Raw genomic sequence first — 23,413 nt, 5'->3', positions numbered from 1 at the left:
ATGAAAGTTGTAACATGTTAAGGAAATAATATTGTTGACTGTTCAGGGTGCCAATGAAGTCAATACTCTAACAGTAAATTTTCCCCAATATGTATTGTTCGAATATTATTTCATATTTTGAAGTTGTATTTAAATATGTAGTTCACGTTATCAACCAAACCTTTGGCCTGGCTGATATTCCCGAAGACAACGCTGGACAATGTCAATTAATCACACTGATTAGCACGGTCTTGGGAGGGCGCCATATGCTCCCGACTTCTCCTGTCACTCTGTCAACAAGTAGTTACCAGGATACGAGTTCACGCGCACTGTGCAAATTTAATTGAAACTGCCACTATTTCTGTGTCTGATCTGATACTGTCAGCGTCTAATGATACCTGTGTAAGTACCTGCTTATAGCATTATGCCGTGTAATCCAATTATGAAATGATTAATCAAGTATGAAAGACCTCTCCAATTCTTTAGCTTTCGGCACTTTAATGATATTTTTATAAATAATTATTTAAATGTTTTGTTTTTTCATAGATAAGGCAGAGAGAACACTTGAGCATGGTGATTAACTTGTGCTAGCACACTTGCCATTCTTTCTTTATTACCTTTATTACCTTTCGTGAAATATTACATGAGCCAACTTGGTTACAGTTAGTTTCACTTTCGAACATTAACCGGGGGTGCACCAATTGTTTGAAAAGTAATGAAGGTAACGCAGATAGTAGGAACTACAGTTTAAAGAATCTGTTACGTCACGGGCAGGGGACAGCCCTCCGGAAATAAACAAATGCTCATCCCAAAGGCCAAAGAATGGTATCATGGAAAACATTAGGAAAAAGTTGCTTTGTGAAATGAGTGGCTGATATCCCAAATTTAGGCACCTCTTACAAATCATACAGTGGTAGCAGCAGGTACAATTCTACGCTCTACATATAGGCGTCGAGCTCACGGTTAACATACTATGTACCTGTTGTTGAAGCTGTTATTGAAATTGTGAAATATTTCCCAGACATCACTTATTTGTAGAATTCCTACTTTCATGAATAATTCTTAATAAACTTATCTATACGCTGACACTGCTGGTGGACTCCCCTTAGGTTTGTCATAACCTGTATGTTACGTTTTAATTGATTTTAATCGTGAGATTGTTCATGATATACACATATACTTAACTGTCTTTTGAAATGAAATATTAAAAGTTATGCTCATCAAATGATGGGACTATTGTAACTCCCCAGTCAGATTTTGACATTTATTTCGACCTGTTTTAGTTTCCGCAGTCGCCTCCAAGGTAGGCACATATTGGGCGTTCAGCATCACTTATGCAATGCTTTTTCATCAGTACAGCTCTGCTGTACCAAACCCAAACCAAACACGAATAACTGTTTTAAAATAGTGTCCTATGTGCCTTCGATGTACATATTTGAATTTGATCTTAAATCACAGAAAAACAAATCCATGTCATAATAGATGTTTTTGATGTTGTGCTTCAGATGTTCCCTAAATGAGAAATCAACTCTTACACCCACATGAACACGGGGGCTGATTGATATGTGGTGAGCCTCATATTGAAGGATTTCAATTTTGCCGGACATATTGTATTTTATCTTCAAATAACCCCCTTCAGTGTCTATACACTTTTGCCAGTGGTGTTTAAGGGCCCCAATTCCACTTTTAAAGGATTCCTTTTCTTGGCTGTTAAGACAGTCATCCACTGCATGTATGACGTCATCATCGGACTGAAAGTTGGTGCCTGAAATAGTTGTTTTCAGTTTTGGAAATGGATGAAAGTCTGATTGAGCGAGATCAGGCGAATAAGGCGGATGCTCAATCAATTTAAAGCCTTAATCGTGAATGGCAGCCATAGCAATGACATACTTGTGAACAGGAGCATTGTCCTGATGGAATAACACACACGTAGTAAGCTTTCTGTGGCGCTTAAGTTTAATTTTTTCCTGTAACTGCTTGAGAAGTTAAGCATAGTACGTGCCATTGATTGTCCCTTTTGGAGATAATCTATCAACAAAATACCCTCTGCATCCAAGAAAACCGAGGCCATAACTTTCCCAGCTGATGGAGCAGTCTTTGACTTGAGCCAGGGTTTTCCCATCGTTTCGATTGTTGTTTACCTCTGGGGTAAAATTATGGACCATGCTGTTTTATCAATAGTGACAAATCTCTGAAGAAATATAGCAGGATCTTCATTATAAAGCTTAAGACTAGCGCGCGATAATGTGTGACTGGTGTGGATCTGATCAATTTTCAGAAGTCTTGGTACTCATCGGGCCGAAAACTTTCTCATTTTGCAAGATCCTCGGTCAGAATGGAATGTACTCTTTCCTGTGAAATACCAACTCTACTTACTATATATCTTTCTGTGACTCGTCTGTCAGTAATACAAATATCATGAACGTTATTGACCATTCCTGGGGTTGCAACATTGACAGGCCTTCCAGGAAGAGAGTCATCCTCGAGGATCTGTCGGCCTCGCTTTGATTCCGCCACCCAGCTTTTCACTGTAGCATATGAAGGGGATTATTTCCCTCGTGTTGCTACCATATCATTATGGATATCCTTAAAGGTGCTCCACCTCCGACAAATAGTATATTTTATCAATTTAAAACACGAATGGACTCGTATGTATTTTTCTCCAGCAATACAAGTTACACACTTTTCATTATTACCATCCCTCATATCGAATGCAATACAGATTGCGGATGCGCCGAAAACAGAAACACAAACAAATAGAAACCAAATGGCGAAGCGAGGAAGGAACATGTGTTAACCTAACATCTCCAGAAAGAAGACCGCATAAATTAGATTTTGAGAAAGAACGAAGAAAGCGAAGGATTTGATCGTGATTTTTCGCAACGGATAATATTGAAATGATTATCTTGGTTTTTATTTTCAGTTTGCATTATAACCTTGGCATTTAAAATTTGTTGTTATGAAAGGCAATATGTAGTTGCCCCAGCTGAATCTAAACAAAACAGAAAGTAAGTCCATCATATTTGGTTTCTACTGTATGTGAATCTTCCCCAAGAATGCACTGCTATCAAGGTCAAGTGTATGAAAAGTAGATTAAAAGTTCGTAACTTTTTGGCTTCATTACGACAATTTTTGACGTTATAAATTGCTTTTTCTATTGGCAGGTCTTAAATATGCATACATGTATGGACTAAATGTCATTTATTGTCAAAATAATAACAATTTATGACACTCTGTTGGAGGTGTAGCATCTTTAAGTGTTAAACCTTCTGTATGCAAATATTGGATCACTGCTCTTTCACCGATTTTGCAAAAGCCTTTAGAGTGCTACCTCGTCTATATAAACTAACAAAATGATACCAGTCCTTGGGTACACATCCCTATATAGTCAGAGAATAGTAGGACTGAAAAAGAACACCCTTGACTATCTCAATCAATATGAGGCTCACAGCATATCAATCATCCCTCGTATCTTTGCATTCACAAAATATATGTCATTTATTATATATAACTCTCTACAAGGGATTCTACAAAAGACACATACTATATATCAACACTTTTCGAAACAATGTTGATTTAGATACAGTGGAGCAAAAACCAATTCAACTACATCATACAGCTATTTTGTCCTTCTAGGAGTCGCCATTGATGCTATGGGGACCTAAAGTGTTGATGATACGAGGTGACCAAATATAATAGGATCAGAATTGTGAAGTGTGTAGGAGAATGACATTTTATAAGATACGATTCCCATGCTTGTGAAAAATTGTTATTTGTGACCATTTTCCGAGCTGTTTCTTTGCTGTCGTTAGGGATGCTGATTATCGCCTGGTACTATTGTTGTTGTTGTTGTTTTTTTGTTTGTTTTTTTTTGCGTTATTTTAACAGCCATGGTCATTTAAGGACGTGTCTGGTTTGGGAGGCGGAGGAAAGCCGGAGCACCCGGAGAAAGGCTACCGACCTACGATAAGTACCAGGCAACTGTTCTTTGTTGGTTTCGAACTCCCACGAACTCCCAGGACCCGACTAAGTCACATCATAGTAGTTAAAGAACAGAAAATATCTGCATTTAACTAGACCATAGTTTTAACTCGAAATCAACAAAATCCGTGCTAAAAAAATTACCAAAAAAGGATACTATAGAAATGTACAAGAGTTAGGACAATTTTAGGTTAAGTGGCACTCTCAAACTGAGAACTAGGGTGGCTAAATCAATGTAATCTCAATATGTTTGACACAGCTTATAAGAACACCTCAGACACCAACAAATACTAAAACGAAAAGATTATAAATTTATTGACCTCCGTTAGATTAATACAAGATATTGTCAACCTGAGAGCGTTATCACCTTTTTTAGTTTAACAATTCCTTGTATAAACATTAAACAAAGGTAATAACTGTTTTGCATCACATTTTTCGCAATGTAAATATGAATTTAATACAATAAGAAATTCAGATCAATAATCATCATATTTAAAAGAAAATGTGCAATCGAATAAAATAATAACGAACACCAGAATAGTTTAGGATATATATGTACATGCCATAACTTTAAACCTATCCATTAACCCTTACCTATATATCAAGACCACTCGAGTAAATACCACATTCTTCAGCTCCACTCAAAAGGCTACAGCCGAAACGGCATACAGCTACGGTATCTACGACTTATACTGTCGAACTTTACGTATTTTTGTTTCGCTAAATAATGCCGGAATAACTTTCCTATATGACCTTGACGATTTAGCTGTTTGGATATTGATAATTACATTAATAATTTGTAGATTGGTATCAAGAAATACAATATATTTTCGTATATCACAAACATTATTATTGTATTGTATTGTAACGGTTCTGTTTTGTCGTGTCAAATGTGTCCAACCTTGAGCAACCCAGGTTCAGGGGAATACTCGCGGTTCCGTCCCGTACTGTCAGAAATACCAAGGTCCCACACGGGAACCAAGTAAAACTCAAGACATGTCAAACAATACAAGTAACATTTATTAAATATAAATAGGCGAAGGTAGAAACATATAACGCTACAAACCTCACACAAGCTCCATACCAGCAACTACATGTAAATAAACCCTAACCTACACGCTAGAATAGTACCTAACATAACAACATCCTACGCACTTACCGTCCCACAGTCACCGTCCTGCTCCTACCTAACGGAATACAAAGAGAGAGGGAGAGAGAAAGAAAGAAGTGAGCCTACCAGCCAATGGCTTCTATAGACTGACAAACAATTACAAAACGCCTGAATTTATACTCAGTTGCCCTACAACGAAAATTGCGTGCTGAGTCTAATATGCTAGATCATGGCCTAATGCTATAGAAAACGGAACCAATGAAAATACATGTATGTAAAAATATTGACCAATGATAAGGGACTACCAGCGGAAGCAGAAGCGCGTCTACATCCGGTAAAAATATACACACCTGTGAGCATGTCACTTACGGAAAAGAAATACCATGAAGTATGACAGAATGTCAGAACTATTACGAACGTAGCCCATATCAATGTAACACAGGTACGTTAATAACCACCCAGACACCCCGTGTATCTATAGATCATAACCCAACTATAGCTTTTTAACTAGTAAAACCTATCCCCGCTACAGTATTATGCCAAAGCCTGGTCTGACAGAGGGAATTCACACGATTCACATGGTTCAGGGGAGCTTTTAAAACCCCAAATTTACATTTATTTGATAAGAATAATAAGAAGTTTACGTAATGTTCACTGATTTCAAAATTCCACGACATCGTCGGTATACATACAGTTATGTATTACTCAGCGTTACAGTCAACTAGTAGCTGATGTCATTCAGTTTTTTGTGGTGGTTGCTGTCGACTAAAATCCACTTCTACTACATTCAAGTTTCAGGTGCAATACACTCGTTTGAAAATAATAATAATCAAAATCAACCACATATGGAGAAGAGACTTTCTGAACAATCCACACTGGCTAAACCTGTCAGCGTCAACATGACGCAATGTCCATGACTGGGGTCAGGGTGGTCCGGAGCCCAGAGTGTGTTGTCCATCACTTCCCCTCCGTCACTGTACTTCCAATCAGGTGACGCATACATCCCGGACACAAACAACTGGTTGTTGGCTTGCACTGGAATATAGCATCGTCTTTAACTTAGTGTGAAATACGAGTGAAAAGGGGTATCTGACAAAGGAGACGTAGGTAAAAAGGTTGTTGACTTATGTTGCAAATATTCAACGAGCCCTTGCTACGTTATATATATATTTATATATTGTTATAAATAAAAAAGCTCTGAGTTTTCTAAAGCGTGCTTAAGACATGGGATAAATACAGGTCACACAACCAGTGGCTGTTGTTTGTATATGACATTTCTTTTACTCGAGTTAGTTATTTTCCCAATGTTTGGAATCTTTGGAAAAATAACGAGAATGAAATAATACCATATACAAATACCACGAGTATGTGTGACCTGTTTCTACCACAATAGAAAACTATTCTGAGAAATGAGAAAAAAATACCTGATTTTTATTAACGTATGTTCTTTCACAATATAAGGTGGGTGATAACGATATCACCAAAAGTGAAATACCGCTAATTATTATGCAAAACTGACAATTTTGGAAATAATGTGTAGATATTACAATTTACAATTAATCATGACAAATAATCAGCTGGCAAGTTTATTATTCTCAAAGCGATAATTTGATAGAAACCTACATCAAAAATGAATTATCATAAAAAAATGACGAATTACATTTCGTGTGTTTTCTTTTTCGCGACTCTGTGAAGCGGCTTTCAAGTGTTAGCCAATCAAAATGTATTGGACCATGTGATTTAAACATGGTCCTGGTCAAATGCCGCCGTGTCAACCAATCAAAAAGCATTTACAGTTTATTCCACTTGGGGTATAGAATATTTGTTATTAAACAACTGCAATGATGAACAGTGCATGCCATAGGAGATAAGTAACATCCATCTATTGTGGTATTTTTTTTAGTATGATGAATTCTTTTGCGACAAAATGGCAAATGTTCTTCTACATAAATGGGTGATACTGGAGTAAGTGTATATGACGTAGTTGGAATCTTACGTAGAATATCATTTCCAGTGATGATGTTCTGTAGACTCGACATTTGTGGTTGAGAAGTCACCTTGATCAATTGGGAGTAGTATTGACAACAGAGATCAGCAGCGCCGACTTGGTCAAGGCTTTGTTCATTTATCTTGTAAAGAGCAAGTCTGTTCGGGAATTCTCGGAATCCAAGAGATGTGAAAATGCCTTCAAAAGACAAGATGATACATGGTAACGTTTGGGAATATATTCCTTTATATAAACGGAAACCAAATAATCACATCCTGTAAACATAATTAAGTAACTCAACTCGTGAAATCTGAAAATATTTGTTGCATTTAGACATGATTAAGACATGCATAAACACGAAAAAAATGTTGTAGTAGATATCAAATACCTTTGTGTACATAACATTGTTTTAATGCTGAATTTGCCGAATATTGGGCTGTGAATCCTACTGTTACATCCCGACAAATCGTCTGGTTTTTGTCAAATGTGAACGCACGGCACGATTCTTTCTGATGGCACATTTTCCCGCATTCCAACAAAGATCGAGTATTTCCGTTTAACACCGGGTATTGCACAAGATCTACTGGGGCCAACATTTGTGTCTTTTCATAATGTTCCGACGCTATGTCTGGAATAATAAGAACCAAACAAATGTCCTTTTTTCGCAATTACACTTTATATAGTACATGTATATACATATATTGCAGGTCTATTGATCATAAGAAACAATTTGGCATAAATGCGGTGATAATCAATTAATCTTTTCATCTACATTGACCGTATATTTGGACTGGAGAGTAATTCAAAGACGAATGCATGTATACATTTATCATTATCCTTAAAATAACCTATCTTTAACATACGTGACTATTTGATATAACATATACATTCTCAGTTATTGATTTGGCTGGTGATTTACACTTTTCCTGAATGTTGTAACATCCACTGACGTCAAAGCGGAGACTGACAAAGTCGTTCCAACTCCTAGGATTGATACGAAGATACACAGCTGTGATACTGGGAACGAGGGCGGACTTAACAACGGTGTTCCTGTCACTATTTCCGGGAAATAACTGAAACAAAAATTACAAATGAATAACACAATTCACATAAATGAAACACCATATTTTTCCAACTATAGAACAACAAAAAATAAGTTGAACCTGACTGTGAACTGGGAAACTTGACGTTTATCGAGACACGGTAATTATTTGAGAACATATATAGGTATATAAAATATAGAAGTATATAAAATATAGAAGTATATAAAATAGATAGGTATATAAAATATATAAGTATATAAAATATTTAATTATATAAAATATATAAGTATATAAATTCGAGTTTTCTATTTACATTTTCCCCTCGTTTTATTGATTTAACATTAAAACTGATGATGTGTAATTTGACATTCAAAACTGATTATTTGTTATTTGACATTGGAAACTGATAATGTGTGATTTGACATTGAACTCTGATGATGTGTGATTTAACTTTGAAATCTGATGATGCATGATTTCATGTCAAAACGCAGACTGACAAATTCGTTCCAGCTCCAAGGATTGACACGGATATGCATACATTCTGTAGCTGTGATACTGGAAACGAGTGCGGACGTGACGTCACCACGGTGTTCCTGTCACTATTTCCGGGAAATGATGTGTTATTTGATATTGAAAACTGGTGTATGTAATGATGTGGAGTGAGGTGCTAAGTAAAACATTAAAATTAATATGTCAGCCAAGAAGTAAAATTATTGTATAACTTCAGCCGTGACCATACAAATTGCCAAAACAAATTAATAAATGGATATGTCTGATATTATGTGTTTTGTTATATATTCTGTACTTTATCTCTTAATAATATCAATATATAAAATAAAATAATAAATTAGTTTACTGCTGATTGTTACACGCCGTGGTTGAGCTAATACCCCAAAGCAGGCCCGACTGAGAAACCATGATATATTAGCCCAGTCAAACAACTATACAGTACTATGTGGTGACTTACTATGGGGGTTTGGCTTTGTGATGTCACACTGGTCCACACTACACCGTCTATGCTGTATAATACGTAATAGGACTTAACAAACTGGAAGAAAGGATAATTGTTTCGTCCCTGGAGTAAGATAGCAGTAATATCTGTTTCTCCTGGGAACTCTACCTGAAATATATAACATATATATTTGGCAAAGGTGAACGCGTAGCATAACATACAATCTAAATAACGGAATACGGCATACGGCCGTTACTTCCCTGACCAGTAAACAACATCATCTTCAATTTTCTTAGTTATTGAATAATCATTAGTTATGTGGCTTAGTAAATACCACTCAATTCATTGGAAGAATCATTTATATTTTGAAATAAAATATGTTTTAAAGTCTGGGAAAGTGATACATTTTGTTTCATATCATATAATATTGAAGATGCTACATGTACCTATACCATCTTGTTGTGGACTAGATGTGTGCGTGCATACCCCATATACAAAGTTAAATTAATTTGAGTAAAGTACCCACCAAGTGATGTCAAATCTCCTTACTGAGCATCACTCTTGTTTGAATCTGTGCTTTCAAAGACAAACTGAAAACAGGTTTCTCACAACGTCAGGTAGCAATCAATCGTTGGGGTGTAAATAATGTAGAGCCTGAACAAATGAAGACCCTTTTACAATGTAGGCGAAAGCCAAACAAGCACAACATCTTCACACCAAGACAGATTAAGTCTAAGAGACATCAACTTTTTACATTTATGCTTACCAACCTAACGAACATGCTTCATAATATCTGTTCTAAGTATTGACAAGATGTTGCCATAGATGTGCGAAAACTAAAAAGCCTTGAACAGAAATTAGCGGAACACAGATATAACCTTGTCCTCACATTAAGATGTTGGGACTTAAACAATAACACCTTGAGTTTAAACATTGGGTGTCCGGTAAATAACATCCATGTTAGAAGTATCACAACGCACAACAGGTTTTGGTGAGGGATGGAATACGACAAGGAAATAATACGGATTACTGGGAGAAAACAATACTCAGTGCTACACTTTCGGGTGATATAATCCGGCGGTTCCGAGTTCGAGTCCCAGTCGGGTCGTTACATTAATACCCAGCAATGTAACAAAGGAAGAACAGGTTGCTCTTAAAAGTTAAGTGTGGACCAATCTATTATTATTTACCAGCAGACAAATGAAAGGCAACAGTCGCCATGGACATCGACGATTATGAGTGTAGAGTCGTACTCACGCTCCAAAACAACTAAACAAATGAAAAACTTAACACCAACAAACGCAAAAATTCAAAAAGCGCCTCTAAGCTATCCTGTCTAGACTTAAAAATCCCACATTCCAGTCGATTATCCGACAGGAACCTATCACATTCTCGTACACATAACACCGAAGTGAATTTTAAAGATAATTGGTCTTTTGTCTGATGCAGGTGACAGAGTTGTCATCGAAACGTGGCGCTTTATTTATACACGTTAAACCAAACATATCACTGCCATGTTGTTGACTTTAACTTAAAGATTACATTGTACTTAGATCCTTTGATGTACACGAATCAACAGTTTTGGGGTCGCCATGAGTTAAGATTAACTGGATTTGAATGACTGTAGTTTCTCTGTAATCTTCTAAAGAAGTTCATCATCTAAGTAATTGGTCAGTTTTTCCCTCCCACTCGTGCACCTTCGTTTCTGCAACGGCATTTTCCCGTGGTGCATAGAGCGAACGTAACCTCCGGAATAAAGGGACGAAAGAGAGGAGAGGTTCTAGGCAGTTAGTCACTGAAAAAAATAGATATGGTGGAGGATCTTTGATGGTGTGGAGCGAAAGAGGACTGAGTAGAAGGCTGATGAATTTGATTTAGTTTATAAACAGTTAAAGGGATGTATTTCTTATCAGTACAATTTCGTGAAAAAAAGCCCAGAACACATATGCCCCTGTCTTCGTGTATGACCGTAATCCGTGTTGTAGGTTGCTTTTCCAATGTCATCGTTCTGTGGTATCTAGGCAATCAAAGCCATCAGGCAGTCCCTCATTCTCAATTGGAAGTCAATATATCAATTATTCTTGCAACGTGAGCGACATTATCTAGATGTTGGGGAGACGAATTTTGTAGTTAAAAGTAATATTAACCTGTATGTACTGATTGACATCATTAGCGCCCGCAACCCACGACCACACCGTAGGCAAATATAGTCTTGCATTCGTAGGACCGTGCTCCAGTGGGTTGTTACCAAAATTGCTAGAGGACGTCAGTTTTGCATCATCTAAACCATCCAGTCCAGATACCAAGTAATCCGAACACACAGTCTTGTCTGAAAAGCAGCAACAAAATTAGAATAAACACTGTATGATTATATACTATGAGCTTGTATAAAGAAATCAATCACATATACATACAACATATAACGATAATTCGGGAGTGGACTGTACATAGTTCTGATTGAAACACAAATTAAAGGTTTACAAGTAACAGCTACTGTGGTTGGGTTTTTCTGTGTACATTGTTTTTATTATATACTTTTAACTATTTTTGTAATAGGACTCGGTCTAGAGAGTCAACAGTACAACCAAGGTTCTGTTTGGGGTTCCGTGAAGTTACCAGTTACAAAATGAGGAAACGGGACACGTGTAACGTAACATTAACGACATATTTTATTATATACAATGAAACAGGACACGCATGGTACTACACATAACAGTTGCAAAGCCCCAATGACGGTGGATATCGAAGAGACACATTCATACTACACGTTACATCACAGTACGCTCACACACGGAGGACAGCCAGCCGGCTTCGTCCAGAGAGTACAATAAAGCACGGAACAACACCCACCTTACACACAGACCAGTCAGAGAAATGACAACATGAGTCGCAGCAGCTCTCAGAGCTTACCTACGAGCTCCCGAGGAAAATACTGCAGAACGTTTTATAAAGGCAAGAGCCAATCAGAAGCCAAAAGAGGAGTAGCCTATCAGAACATAGTTTACAGAAGAGTTAGGAACGAAAGAGAAAGTAGAGAGATAGATAGAAAACATTACAAGTCGGTCCATAACGATAGCCAACAACAGGATATTAGAAAAGGTAAACACTTACAATTATATAGCATTCATTCTTACATATAATAATCACTCGCACACTCCATCACTCACACTCCATCCTTCACATTCTATCCCGGCCGGGTTTAATATTTAACATAATCAAAACTTCCACACATCTCCCTTTCTTTCAAAAAAAAAAATAGTTGAACTATTTTTTTCAAAACCAAGATTTTATAAACGTATGCTGATCGCTGGACTCCCAACTAGCTGTGGGAGTACAACACCACGATCAAAGGAAACAACCTTCCTCAACAATAACAATTGTATAATGAATAACAGTTATATAATATATATGTAAATACTCTAATAGAGAATGGTAACAATTGAACAATTTACTATTAATCTTGACATATTCGAAATAATATATTGTTCAGTAACATACTTATAAATTTATATACACAGAACTCAATCACCTACAGATGCATGTCCAATGCAGTCATGTGTAGACAACAATAACAACAAACAAAGTATAACATTTATAAATTAGCAATGGCTTATCAAAATAGAGTTCTTATACTTATAACAATTAACAGTTAACATATAAATGTCAATAAAGTGTCCCTGCCAATATAGAGGCTCACACACAATAGCTTCTTAATCTTCCCCCACACAATGAAACTCCTCCAGTAGGTTTTTTTAGGTCCGGTCCCTCCTGCTCCTCCATGGGGGTAGGGCATGGTAGATGAGTGATCCTACGTACCGGAACGCTTACTCCCCTGGGTGGCACATATTTGGTATTAATCGCCCGTTGCACTCCTACCGTGGACATAAGCCGACAGGCTTCATCCATCTGCAGGCGGTGCCTCCTTCTCAGGTGACGGAACACCTGGTTCCTTTTTATGTGGAAGTATCCACACTGGGGACACTTAGTCCTGAGGACGGTTACCGCGTGTAACTCTGCCCAGTGCCGCAACATTCCCGCATAGGATTTCACTATCTGCGGGCCACATGCGGGTACCGGACACCACATGCCTCCCTCAACCCATAATGGCTTAAGATCCCCGTCAACTCCCATGGCCTCCCCTTCCCCAATACTGAGGTCGATGATATCATCGTGAGTTAACTCCTTCTGCAGAAAATAAACATTACACATATACTGACCCACACAGGCTTCCAGCCTTATGTTGGTAAACACCGCAGCTCCCCAGCTACATGTGTATTCTTATAAAATTACTTCATTCTTTTTTTTTAAGGAATGGTGATGAACCCATATTTACTATACCCCCATCTTCCTTAGTGTAGCCTTATTATATTTTATTGATAGCTTTTATTTAAAGCTACACAACAGTACCAATAACATACTGTCCATTGTGTATCAACAAGAGACAAAACCAGGCATGTAAATTGACAAAACAAGACATGTAAATTGACAAAACAAGACATGTACATGGACAACGGACAAGGTATGTGGGTTAGGTGGGGCTGAATACAACTTTGGGCCGGATCTTCCTGCCGAATCTACTAATTTTGGGCCTAGGGATGCTCTCAGGGCTGCTACCTTGCTCACGGTCAGGTGGGGCGGACTCAATGTCCTCCTCCCGGCTATGTTCAGAGCTAACCTCTGGAGGAACAGACATTATTTCGTCTTCCCCCTCCTCCTCCTCCCATGCTGCTGGAGGGGAATCTCCCTCAAACGGTTTGAGGTGGTCCACATGCACGGTCATTGGGTTAATACCTGGTTTGATCTGTATCACATATGTCAAAGGGGACACAACTCCTATCACCTTATATGGACCAGTCCATTCCTTCCCAAGTTTACATGACAAAGCTGGGGGGTAAAACCGCCAAACAAATTCCCCAACTTCTTAGGAGCGTGGTTTAAGGCCGTAGTCATAGTGTTTTTTTCTGTCTCTCTGCAGAGATCTATAAGTTCTTTGCAACAAAATCAAACGTATTTCTCATGCTATGCTGCAACCAATCTATATACAAATTCAGACAAACTGGGTGTTGTTCTGGGGCAGGTACTCCGACTACTATGTCTAATGGGCAATTGGTCTCTCTACCTAACATAATAAGGTTAGGGCTACACCCTGTACTTTTCTGTGCTGTGGCCCGGTATGCCATAAGGCCATAGGGCAAATGATCATCCCAATCGTCATATTATGTATTAACAAAAGTAGACAGCATCTGTATCAAAGTTCTATTAAACCTTTCTACCAACCCATTAGATGGGGGTGATATGGAGTAGTGCGACTTTTTGTCAATCCCTAACTTTTCACACAGTAGAGTAAATAATTCCCCTTCAAATTCACCTCCCTGGTCTGTAAGTATTTGGTAGGGTACCCCAAATCTACTGATGAATTCAGAACATAACTTGTCGGCCACGGTTAGAGCTGTATGATTAGGAAGGGCATATGCTTCAACCCACTTTGAAAAATAGTCACAAACAACCATGATGCACCGCATTCCATTACTTGTAAAAGGTAATCCACTAAGTATGTCTATGGAAAGTCTATCTAAGGGACGGGAAACTTGCTGAATGGTAGGCTGTAAAGGGGCCTTACCCTTCCCTGGACCAGGTTTGCGACGTGGACAAACTTCACATTTTCTGCACCAACGTTTCACATCATCAGACAAACCAGGCCAATAGAACCTTCTTTTGATCTGAGATATGGTTTTATCCCTACCCAAATGTCCTGCTGTCTGACTACTGTGTAACTGATACAAAGTGTGTTCCCTAACACTTACAGGGGCTAGCACCCTATATACTGTGTTACCATCAGGCCCAGTATCTTTAACATATAACAACCCATCCCCAGATACAGAGAATCTATCCCACATCTGGCAGTATACTCTAACTTCATATGCCAAACCAATAGTTTCACATTTCCTTGGCTTTTCCGTCCTGTTAACTTTAAGTTGTTTGAACTTTAAAATATGGGGGTCACTATTCTGCTCTTTCCCCAATCCCTGTACACCCCAGGAATATATCCAGTTGGAAAATTTTACCTGAGACTCAGCCTGTAGGCTTTCAGCCTCCAAGGATGAAATAACATTAACTTTAGCTATATGTGTGACACAGTCAGGGCATGTTTCTCTTCCACACTGCTTTGTTGGTCTGCGTGACAGCCCATCAGCATTACTGTGTTGGCTACCTGGCCTATGTTTAATTTCATAGTCGAACAAATCAATTACACTGATCCACCTAGCTAGTATACCCTCAGGCTCCTTAAAGTTTTTTTAGCCAAGTTAAAGCCGCATGGTCGGTACGAATGATGAAATGAGTACCCCCAATGTAGTGTCTAAAGTTTCTAATGAATGTAACTACAGCTAGTAACTCCCTACGAGTAGTGCAGTAGTTCTGTTGAGCCCTATTGAACATTTTGCTGGCATAGCCTAGAACTTTTTCCTCTCCATCTTGGATTTGTGACAGAACACACCCCATAGCTGAATTACTTGCATCCGTGTCCAAAATATAGGTGCCTGTATTACAGGGATATGCAAGTATAGGGCTGAAAACCAACAGGTCCTTTAATTTCTGAAATGATGCCTGGCATTTGTCGTCCCATCGGAAAACTTTCCCTTTTCTGGTTTATTTGGTCAAAGGTGAAGATAGTTCTGAAAAATTTGGGATAAATTTTCTGTAATATCCTGCAAGACCTAAAAAGCTTCTAACTTCCGTAGTTTATGTGGGTGAAGGCCATTCTTGAACAGCCTTGACCTTTTCAAGGTCACAGCTCACCCAAGCTTCTGACACAGCATGACCTAAGTAGGAAACTTGTGTTTGAAAAAGCGTACATTTTTTTTGGTTTTAATTTTAATTGAGCTGTTCTGAAACAATCAAACACACTTTTCAAATTTGACATTGCAATTTCAAATGTAGTGCCGAATACGATTACATCGTCCAAATAGCAGAGACATTTTGACCACTGTAAGCCCCCTAGCACCAGCTGCATGAGCCTTGAAAAGGTTGCAGGAACATTACAGAGCCCAAAAGGCATGACGTTAAATTCATACAGGCCCTTGTGGGTTGCGAAACTTGTCTTACTTTCATCTTTTTCACTCATACGACACTGCCAATAGCCGCTTGCCAAATCTAAAGTCGAAAACCATTTAGCACCTGAAAGTGTGTCTAATGCTTCATCAATTTTTGGTAAGGGATATGCAACTTTTTTTGTTACTGCATTAAGGTTTCTGTAATCAATGCAAAAGCGTACGGACCCATCTTTCTTTGTACACAACACAATGGGGGCTGATCAGGGACTTGAACTAGGTTCAACTACACCCTTCTCCAGCATATTGTTGCGCTCTTTCTCTACCACTAACTTATGCGCAGGAGATATCCTTCTGGGAGCCATTTTTATGGGGGTCGATCCCTGTGTATCTATAGTATGTTCCACTAATTTTGTTCTGCCTAATTCTCCATCAGGACCTGAAAAAATGTCCCGGTAATCATGTAACAACCTCCTAACCTTGCTTTTCTGACTAACTGTTAATTGATCAGAAGTCCTATCCAGTACATCTTGCAAATGTGGGGGTAAATAACTAGTGTTTGACTGGACATTATCATCTATAATCTCGTGTACCTTTGCTACGGGAGCGACACTACCTACAAAGGTGTTACCTTGTATCTTTACATCTTTCTCAGTAAGATTTATTATAGACAGAGTTATCTCCCTTCCATTCTGAGGGGCTATCACTGTTTTTGCCATAAGTAGACCCTGATTGGTTACTAGTTTAGTGGGTTCCAGAACACCTATTTCACTGTCCATTTCCCCATCCACATACCCTGGGAAGTAAGACTCCGAATTTTTCGGTATACACACAGTTTCCGAAATTCTAATATGGACGCATTTACCTACAGGTTCTGCATTAAGTTCTACCTTGTGGCCTCCTAACTTCAGAGTCTTATCACCAAAATTCAACTCTCCCCCATGCCTAGAGAGAAAATCGATAGCCAGAATACCTTTGAGTCCCTGAAGTGTTACCACTTGTATGAAACTATGGTTCCCTAACCTCAATGCAAAATCTGCTTTTCCAAAAACTACTAAATTACCTCCCGAGGCTGTGGTCAGCTTAACACGACAGCTTTTCAACTCAGGTTTATACCTTTGATCAAATTGGCTGTAGAAGTCAACACCTACCAAAGTAACTGACGACCCTGAGTCCACTAAAAAATGGTATTCGAACCACCAACACCAACGCTAGCAAACAAACTGGGCTGAACTGTATTTAGCACTATGACGGGCCCTTCACTCTCAGATACAGGAGCTGGCACTCTGGCCCCGAGACCAGCTCTGTCTAGTTTCCCTGTTTCGATTTCTGCACATTATTACTCTCCTCCCTCTTAGTACAATCGTACGACAGATGTCCTAACTCACCGCAAACATAGCAATGCCTTTGAGAAACTGGTACACCATTTGAGGTTTTGGCCTTAGAATAATTCCAATTTCTAGAATTCAACTTTTAGTTTAATTTCTGAAACTGCTCAAGTATAAGGGACGTTAAATCCGGCTCAGGAGTGCCTTCGGCCGTTTTACAGGAGTCCTTAGAAACAGCTTGAACAAACGCAGGGGCCTCGGGGTTTACATCCCTCGGCTTTCTAACAGGAGTATGACCTACATGCCTAGCACTGAACGATTCGTACTCAATGGCGGCACTAACTGCCTGGTCAAGTGTCCTAACATGGCAAAATTGCACATGCCTACCCAACTAATAGCTATTCAACTCATCAATAAATTGATCGACAATATCACCCTCCAGCAAATCAACCTGCTTGTGAGGATAAGCTTTACGAGCAGCTACCCTGAGGGCTTCCCGATACACAACTAAACTTTCCCCTTCCTTTCTAAATCTGTTCCGAAACTCGGACTTGTAAGCGGCTTCCCTACCTGGGGGATCAAATCTCCTACTCAATATAGTTTTTACCATATCGAAACTGGCCATTTCAGAAGGTCTCAAGTCGGAGAGAACACTTTGGGCTGAACCTCTTAGACACATAGTGATTTGCTGAGCTTTTTCAAAATCTGTCCACCTATCCTAACTAGAAATCTGTTCAAAATGTATCAAAAAGTCCTGAAAATTAGTCGCACCATCGTAAGTTTGTGGGTCTTTTTCTTTCCTTTTCATAGGAGTACTGCCCAATGATGGCTGCGATATATACCCAGTACTCTGATTGCCTAATGGGTTAAATGAGGGCATTGCATTAGCAACATGTGTCCTTGCCATTCCCCTAGCGTCCGAATACACTGGTGTGAATGCAGTAGTACCCATAGAGAGCGAATGTGTGAGAGAATGTGGTACTCTTGGTAAACTATCTGGAAATCCAACCGTATCAACCACACCATATTGTGAGTCCCTAATAGGTGTACTATACACTGGAGGCCTTACATTTGTTTGAAACGAAACCCTACTGGGAGCTTTCTCGGGAGAATCAGCTAGGGAATACACGGAGTCATTACTTCCATTTTCCCTGCTGGTATGCTCTATCGGGGCTGCATATGACCTATGAACCCTACTGCTACCAACCCGGCTAGATGACTTAGCAATGTTTAACAAATGTCTGCCCCGTCCAACACCATTAAAAATTACTATCTTCTACTACAGGAAGATTAGGAAGTACCGACTGTGTAAACGTCCTGGGTTTCAACCCGCGTCCGTCGGTCCCTATCAGACTGCATGATTATATTGTGCAAAATGATATAGCTACGTGGCTAAATAAATGCAGGAAAACCAATCCCAAATAACAAGAGAGCAAATAACAAACACATACAACCGTCTAAGTGTGAGAACACAACGACATTTCAACAAACATTAGTAACAACACGGCCAACACGGATTACCCAAACTCGTATCACGGCACCATTTTGTAATAGGACTCGGTCTAGAGAGCCAACAGTACAACCCAGAGAAATGACAACATGAGTCGTAGCAGCTCTCAGAGCTTTCCTACGAGCTCCCAAGGAAAATACTGCAGAACGTTTTATATAGGCAAGAGCCAATCAGAAGCCAAAAGAGGAGTAGCCATAGTTTACAGAAGAGTTAGGAACGAAAGAGAAAGTAGAGAGATAGATAGAAAAGCATTACATAACGATAGCCAACAACAGGATATTAGACAAGGTAAACACTTACAATTTTATAGCATTCATTATATACATATAATAATCACTCGCACACTCCATCACTCACATTCCATCCTTCACATTCCATCCCGGCCGGGTTTAATATTTAACATAATCAAAACTTCCACATTTTTACATCAAGCAAATATTACCGTAACAATGTGTATTATGCATTATCGTGGTGTAAGTGTTTGTGTCATTCAAAACAGACTGTACAGTCATTACATTACTTCTAATATCTGATTATTATTCTCATAACTCGTTTATCTTTATCAATTAAATATCGGAGTCGAGCTTACACTTCACACAGGTATAGCTTATTAATTGCAATCAGGTAAGTGGAATCTATCGATTCAATAGATATGCAGATCATTTACAGCCTACTGAAATCATGAGTCTTAGAAACTATTGACGACCATACATTATTTTTAAATACACATTCTTAATGCCGAGATAGGTAAACAAATTAACGAAAAATAAAAATAGACTTCTTTTTTCACTTGATTAAACCACAGATTGCCTGCCATATATCACGTTGATGTCCCCTTTTGTATCACAGAATATAGTTTTACATTGCTTATTAAAATTGTACACTGTTAAAATAATGAAATTAAAAAAAAAAAAACCAAACAAACAAAAACTAAAAACAAACAAACAAACAAAAAATAAACAAACAAAAACAACATCAATGAAGTTATTGTGCCGAAAACTGGTTCAATTGGTTGGTTTTTAATGGTCCATAATTTATTTATAGCATGTAGTGTATTGCTATACAATGGGTTAAATATATGTCATATAACATGTAGCATTGTTTGCTTACTTCAATGTATCACCTGACCTTGAGGGTCTCACAGTACCATAATAAATCGACATGGTCCATCGGTGCGCTGCGTGTTGTTGACAATCAATACCGTATAAAATAAGGGTAAAATCAAATATGACGTTAACACTGCCTATCCATGTCCGTCTCCTTTGGAAGTGGCAGTTTTCGGAGTAAATTGTTTACTTTACTTCTCTTTTTTCTATGTAACATTTTTCGCAGCATGTTTATTATAATCTAGACGTTTGATTGTATACCAAGTCGTACCAATCAATGAAAAATATATTCTGTGATACAAAGATTATGTCGTGGTTTGACTATGTATGGCATGCCAGTGTATTAACAGAGCTTAACTATAATTAAACACTGCAATAAGAATCTTTCAACATGCCATTTTGTCCCAGGTCTCATCGGTAGTCAAAAATAATATATATGGCAGTATCCTACCTAAATTTCGTATTCGACCGCGAGTGTCATGTGATTATCATTTAACTAATTGACTTTTATATTCCATTAAATTCTGCATTTTGATTGTACGTCACAATGTAAAATGGCTAACAATAAATAGCATTTTGAGAAAGAGGTATGGCTCATATTGAACTGTTTCCATTAAATATGGCATATTTGCAAAAAAAATGTCTTTTTTAGTTGCAACGGAAATTTCATTATTCATTAAGAAGTAGCTGTGGATGGGTGGGGGGGGGGGGGGGGCTGGGCGAATGTTTTGTTTTTTTGGGGGGGGGGGGGGGGGGGGGGGGGGGGGGGGGGGGGGCGAATTCATATAAAATTACTTTTTGACATAATAGAGCATATCGGAGAACCAACTTTTACAAAATCTTACAGTATTTTATGTACCAAAGGGCGACTAAAACCTTGCTCTCTTAGAAAGTGGTTCTCCGGTGTGCTGGTATTGAATAACTTTAAAAAAGCATAGTTGATGAAATATTTTAATCTTCACACTAGCTAGATTATTCCATCCAGGGAGTCCGTTTAGCTCATATGATAGAGCCGCCGCTTATCAATCTGATGGTTTCGGAGCTCAAATCATCCTTCTTTGTTTTGTTTTACCTCTGACTACCATTTGAGTGTTCTTGGTCATATTTGAAATATATTCGTTGTAAAAAAATAAAAAATAAATATAATGTTAAAAAACACAAATAATAATAATTATTATATTCCTAAAAACCAATAATCAATAACAGAATCGACATATTGCTTAATATCGAGACATGAATGGCAGTATAGTGCCTGAAAATGGTTTTGTTTTCAATAGTCCATAATTTGTTTATATCATGTAGTGTATTGATATACAATGTACACTGGGTTAAAGATATGTCACATAACATGTTTATTTCAGACAACAGATACCATTGTTTTTTGACGTCAATGTACAATATCAAACTACGCCGGTCTAGCGAGGCGGCCTTATTGTGATGTGATAAAATCGATAACAACTTAATTTATAATATCCTAACCGCTAACTATGTATTTTAATCTTATTACTTTCAACCTATTGACTGCATGCATAACGCGATCAAATACAATGATTTATTTACAATAAACCAATTATATTCCCACAAACTAAAATTGTTTTTATGTATCCATATGAATTCCTGACTAAGGCCACGGAGAGCGACAGTCTACGCTTAAAATACAGGTAAAGTATCACCTGACCTACATTTTGTATTGTCTGTCTCATAGTACCAAATTAGGTCGACATGGTCCATCGGTGCGCTGTGCGTTGTCAACGGTTATGAAAACATGTAGTTAGTCATTCTAGTTAGCGTAAAAAGCCAGATTTTGCAAACTAACGGTCTTATTTGAAAAGAATGTTAAGGTTAAATTATGTTCAATGCATTTGCATGTCATGCAAAAAATAGATTTTCTTGTTGAGGTTTTGACGTATTTTATCCCTGCAGGAGCGAGAAAAAATAAAATAGTTTCAGAGCTAAAAATGAGGCACGCTATATAGTCTACAGCATGTTAACAGCGGAAGGCTCTTTAAGTGTCTCTTGCCCAATTTTGGATTTCCTTCCTCGTTTTCTACTTAAGTGGGAGTAACGAGAGACTAACATATTGGTAACTTATCTTGGCACGCTCAATTGTTGTCGGATAGCTAATCATGAACAGAATAAGTGCATTCACAATAATTGTTGTAGAAAACAATGCATACTAACTACAATGGTAACAGTAGAAACAAGTAATGGAAGTCTTACAACGACAACCCTTGGCATCATCTCTATGGATTGTACAAAAACATCATCTTAACAAAAAGCCTATGTTTATAAGATATATTCTGATTGTCTTCAAGTTAATAGTTAAAAAGGAACCAAACCAGATGGTTAAAACAGTACATTGTATAGTATATATTAGTTATTAGTTAATACAGCACTCTATGTGATTATAATCAGTAAAAGAGTAATTATATCATTAAACAACATTGAACATTGATTGAAGCATTGTTAACGTATACAATGTGTTTATCTAAACCATCGCTAACTGCAAAGAAACCAATCGTTCTTTTAAATGTGTTCTTTTGCAACATGAAATACATAATATCCAAAATTGTAATAGTCAGGAATGACCGTTGTACCTGGTTTTAGTTGTTCTAACTCGACTCGATAAAACACCTGATCAAGAATTGTACGGTTTCCCAAGAATTACAGAAGAGATAAAAAGCTGTAAGTAAAATCATATATATTTACCTGTTAACGTGACAAAGATTTGCATACACAAGATCAGAAAACCAACATAAATCCATTCCGCAGTTGTCACACCCATCCTTTCTACATCCACCTCAAAGCTGACTCCACACGGAGTATAATTCTAATAATGAATGCAACTGAGACAGGATTGGTTGAATTTCCCTTGTACATTTGATACTAGTGAACGATCGATATACAAAATGTATCAAGCAGCTGTTTGATGTCCCTAACATCAATGGCGCTAGAAGAACGGGACTGCTGTATGAAATCCCTAGCATCACTGACGAGTCCTCGAAGGACGAGAGAGCTGTATGATGCCCCCAACATCACTGACGAGTCATTGAAGGACGAGACAGATGTATGATGTCCCTAACATCACTGACATCCTTTTCCGTTTCCATTTTACAGCATGATAATACGATACCCCACATCGATGACGTGATCAGGACGTTCTTACAGCAGTACAATGTCCAAGTTTTGGAATTGCCTTCAAAACAGTTGGGATGTCTTTGGAAAACGAGTACGGCCAAATCCTCCCTAAAACTTACAGGAACTGGCGGGGATGGAAAGCCATCCCGGCTCACACCATTCGACGATATGCATGTTCTATCCGCCGGCATTGTAATGCTGTGATCCTAACCAATGGTGGTCAAGCTCT

At 38.2% G+C, this 23,413-nt stretch overlaps 1 protein-coding gene across 1 annotated transcript; it reads right to left on the bottom strand.

Moving 5' to 3' along the window:
- Positions 1–4,962: 4,962 nt before the first annotated feature.
- On the bottom strand, positions 4,963–22,852 carry LOC117340091. The gene is made up of 7 exons (XM_033901878.1): positions 22,756–22,852; positions 11,201–11,382; positions 9,069–9,221; positions 7,978–8,131; positions 7,447–7,686; positions 7,068–7,256; positions 4,963–6,106 (listed from the first exon to the last, which is right to left on the bottom strand). Exons 1-7 carry the CDS (start codon positions 22,829–22,831, stop codon positions 5,907–5,909), a joined length of 1,194 nt encoding a protein of 397 aa, XP_033757769.1. The 5' UTR covers positions 22,832–22,852; the 3' UTR covers positions 4,963–5,906.
- Between the last annotated feature and the right edge of the window lie 561 nt (positions 22,853–23,413).

Source organism: Pecten maximus, chromosome 12 (assembly GCF_902652985.1).
Source record: "Pecten maximus chromosome 12, xPecMax1.1, whole genome shotgun sequence".
NCBI lineage: Eukaryota > Metazoa > Mollusca > Bivalvia > Pectinida > Pectinidae > Pecten > Pecten maximus.
Note: the sequence above shows the minus strand (reverse complement) of the source record. Positions and strands in the feature narration are given on the sequence as shown.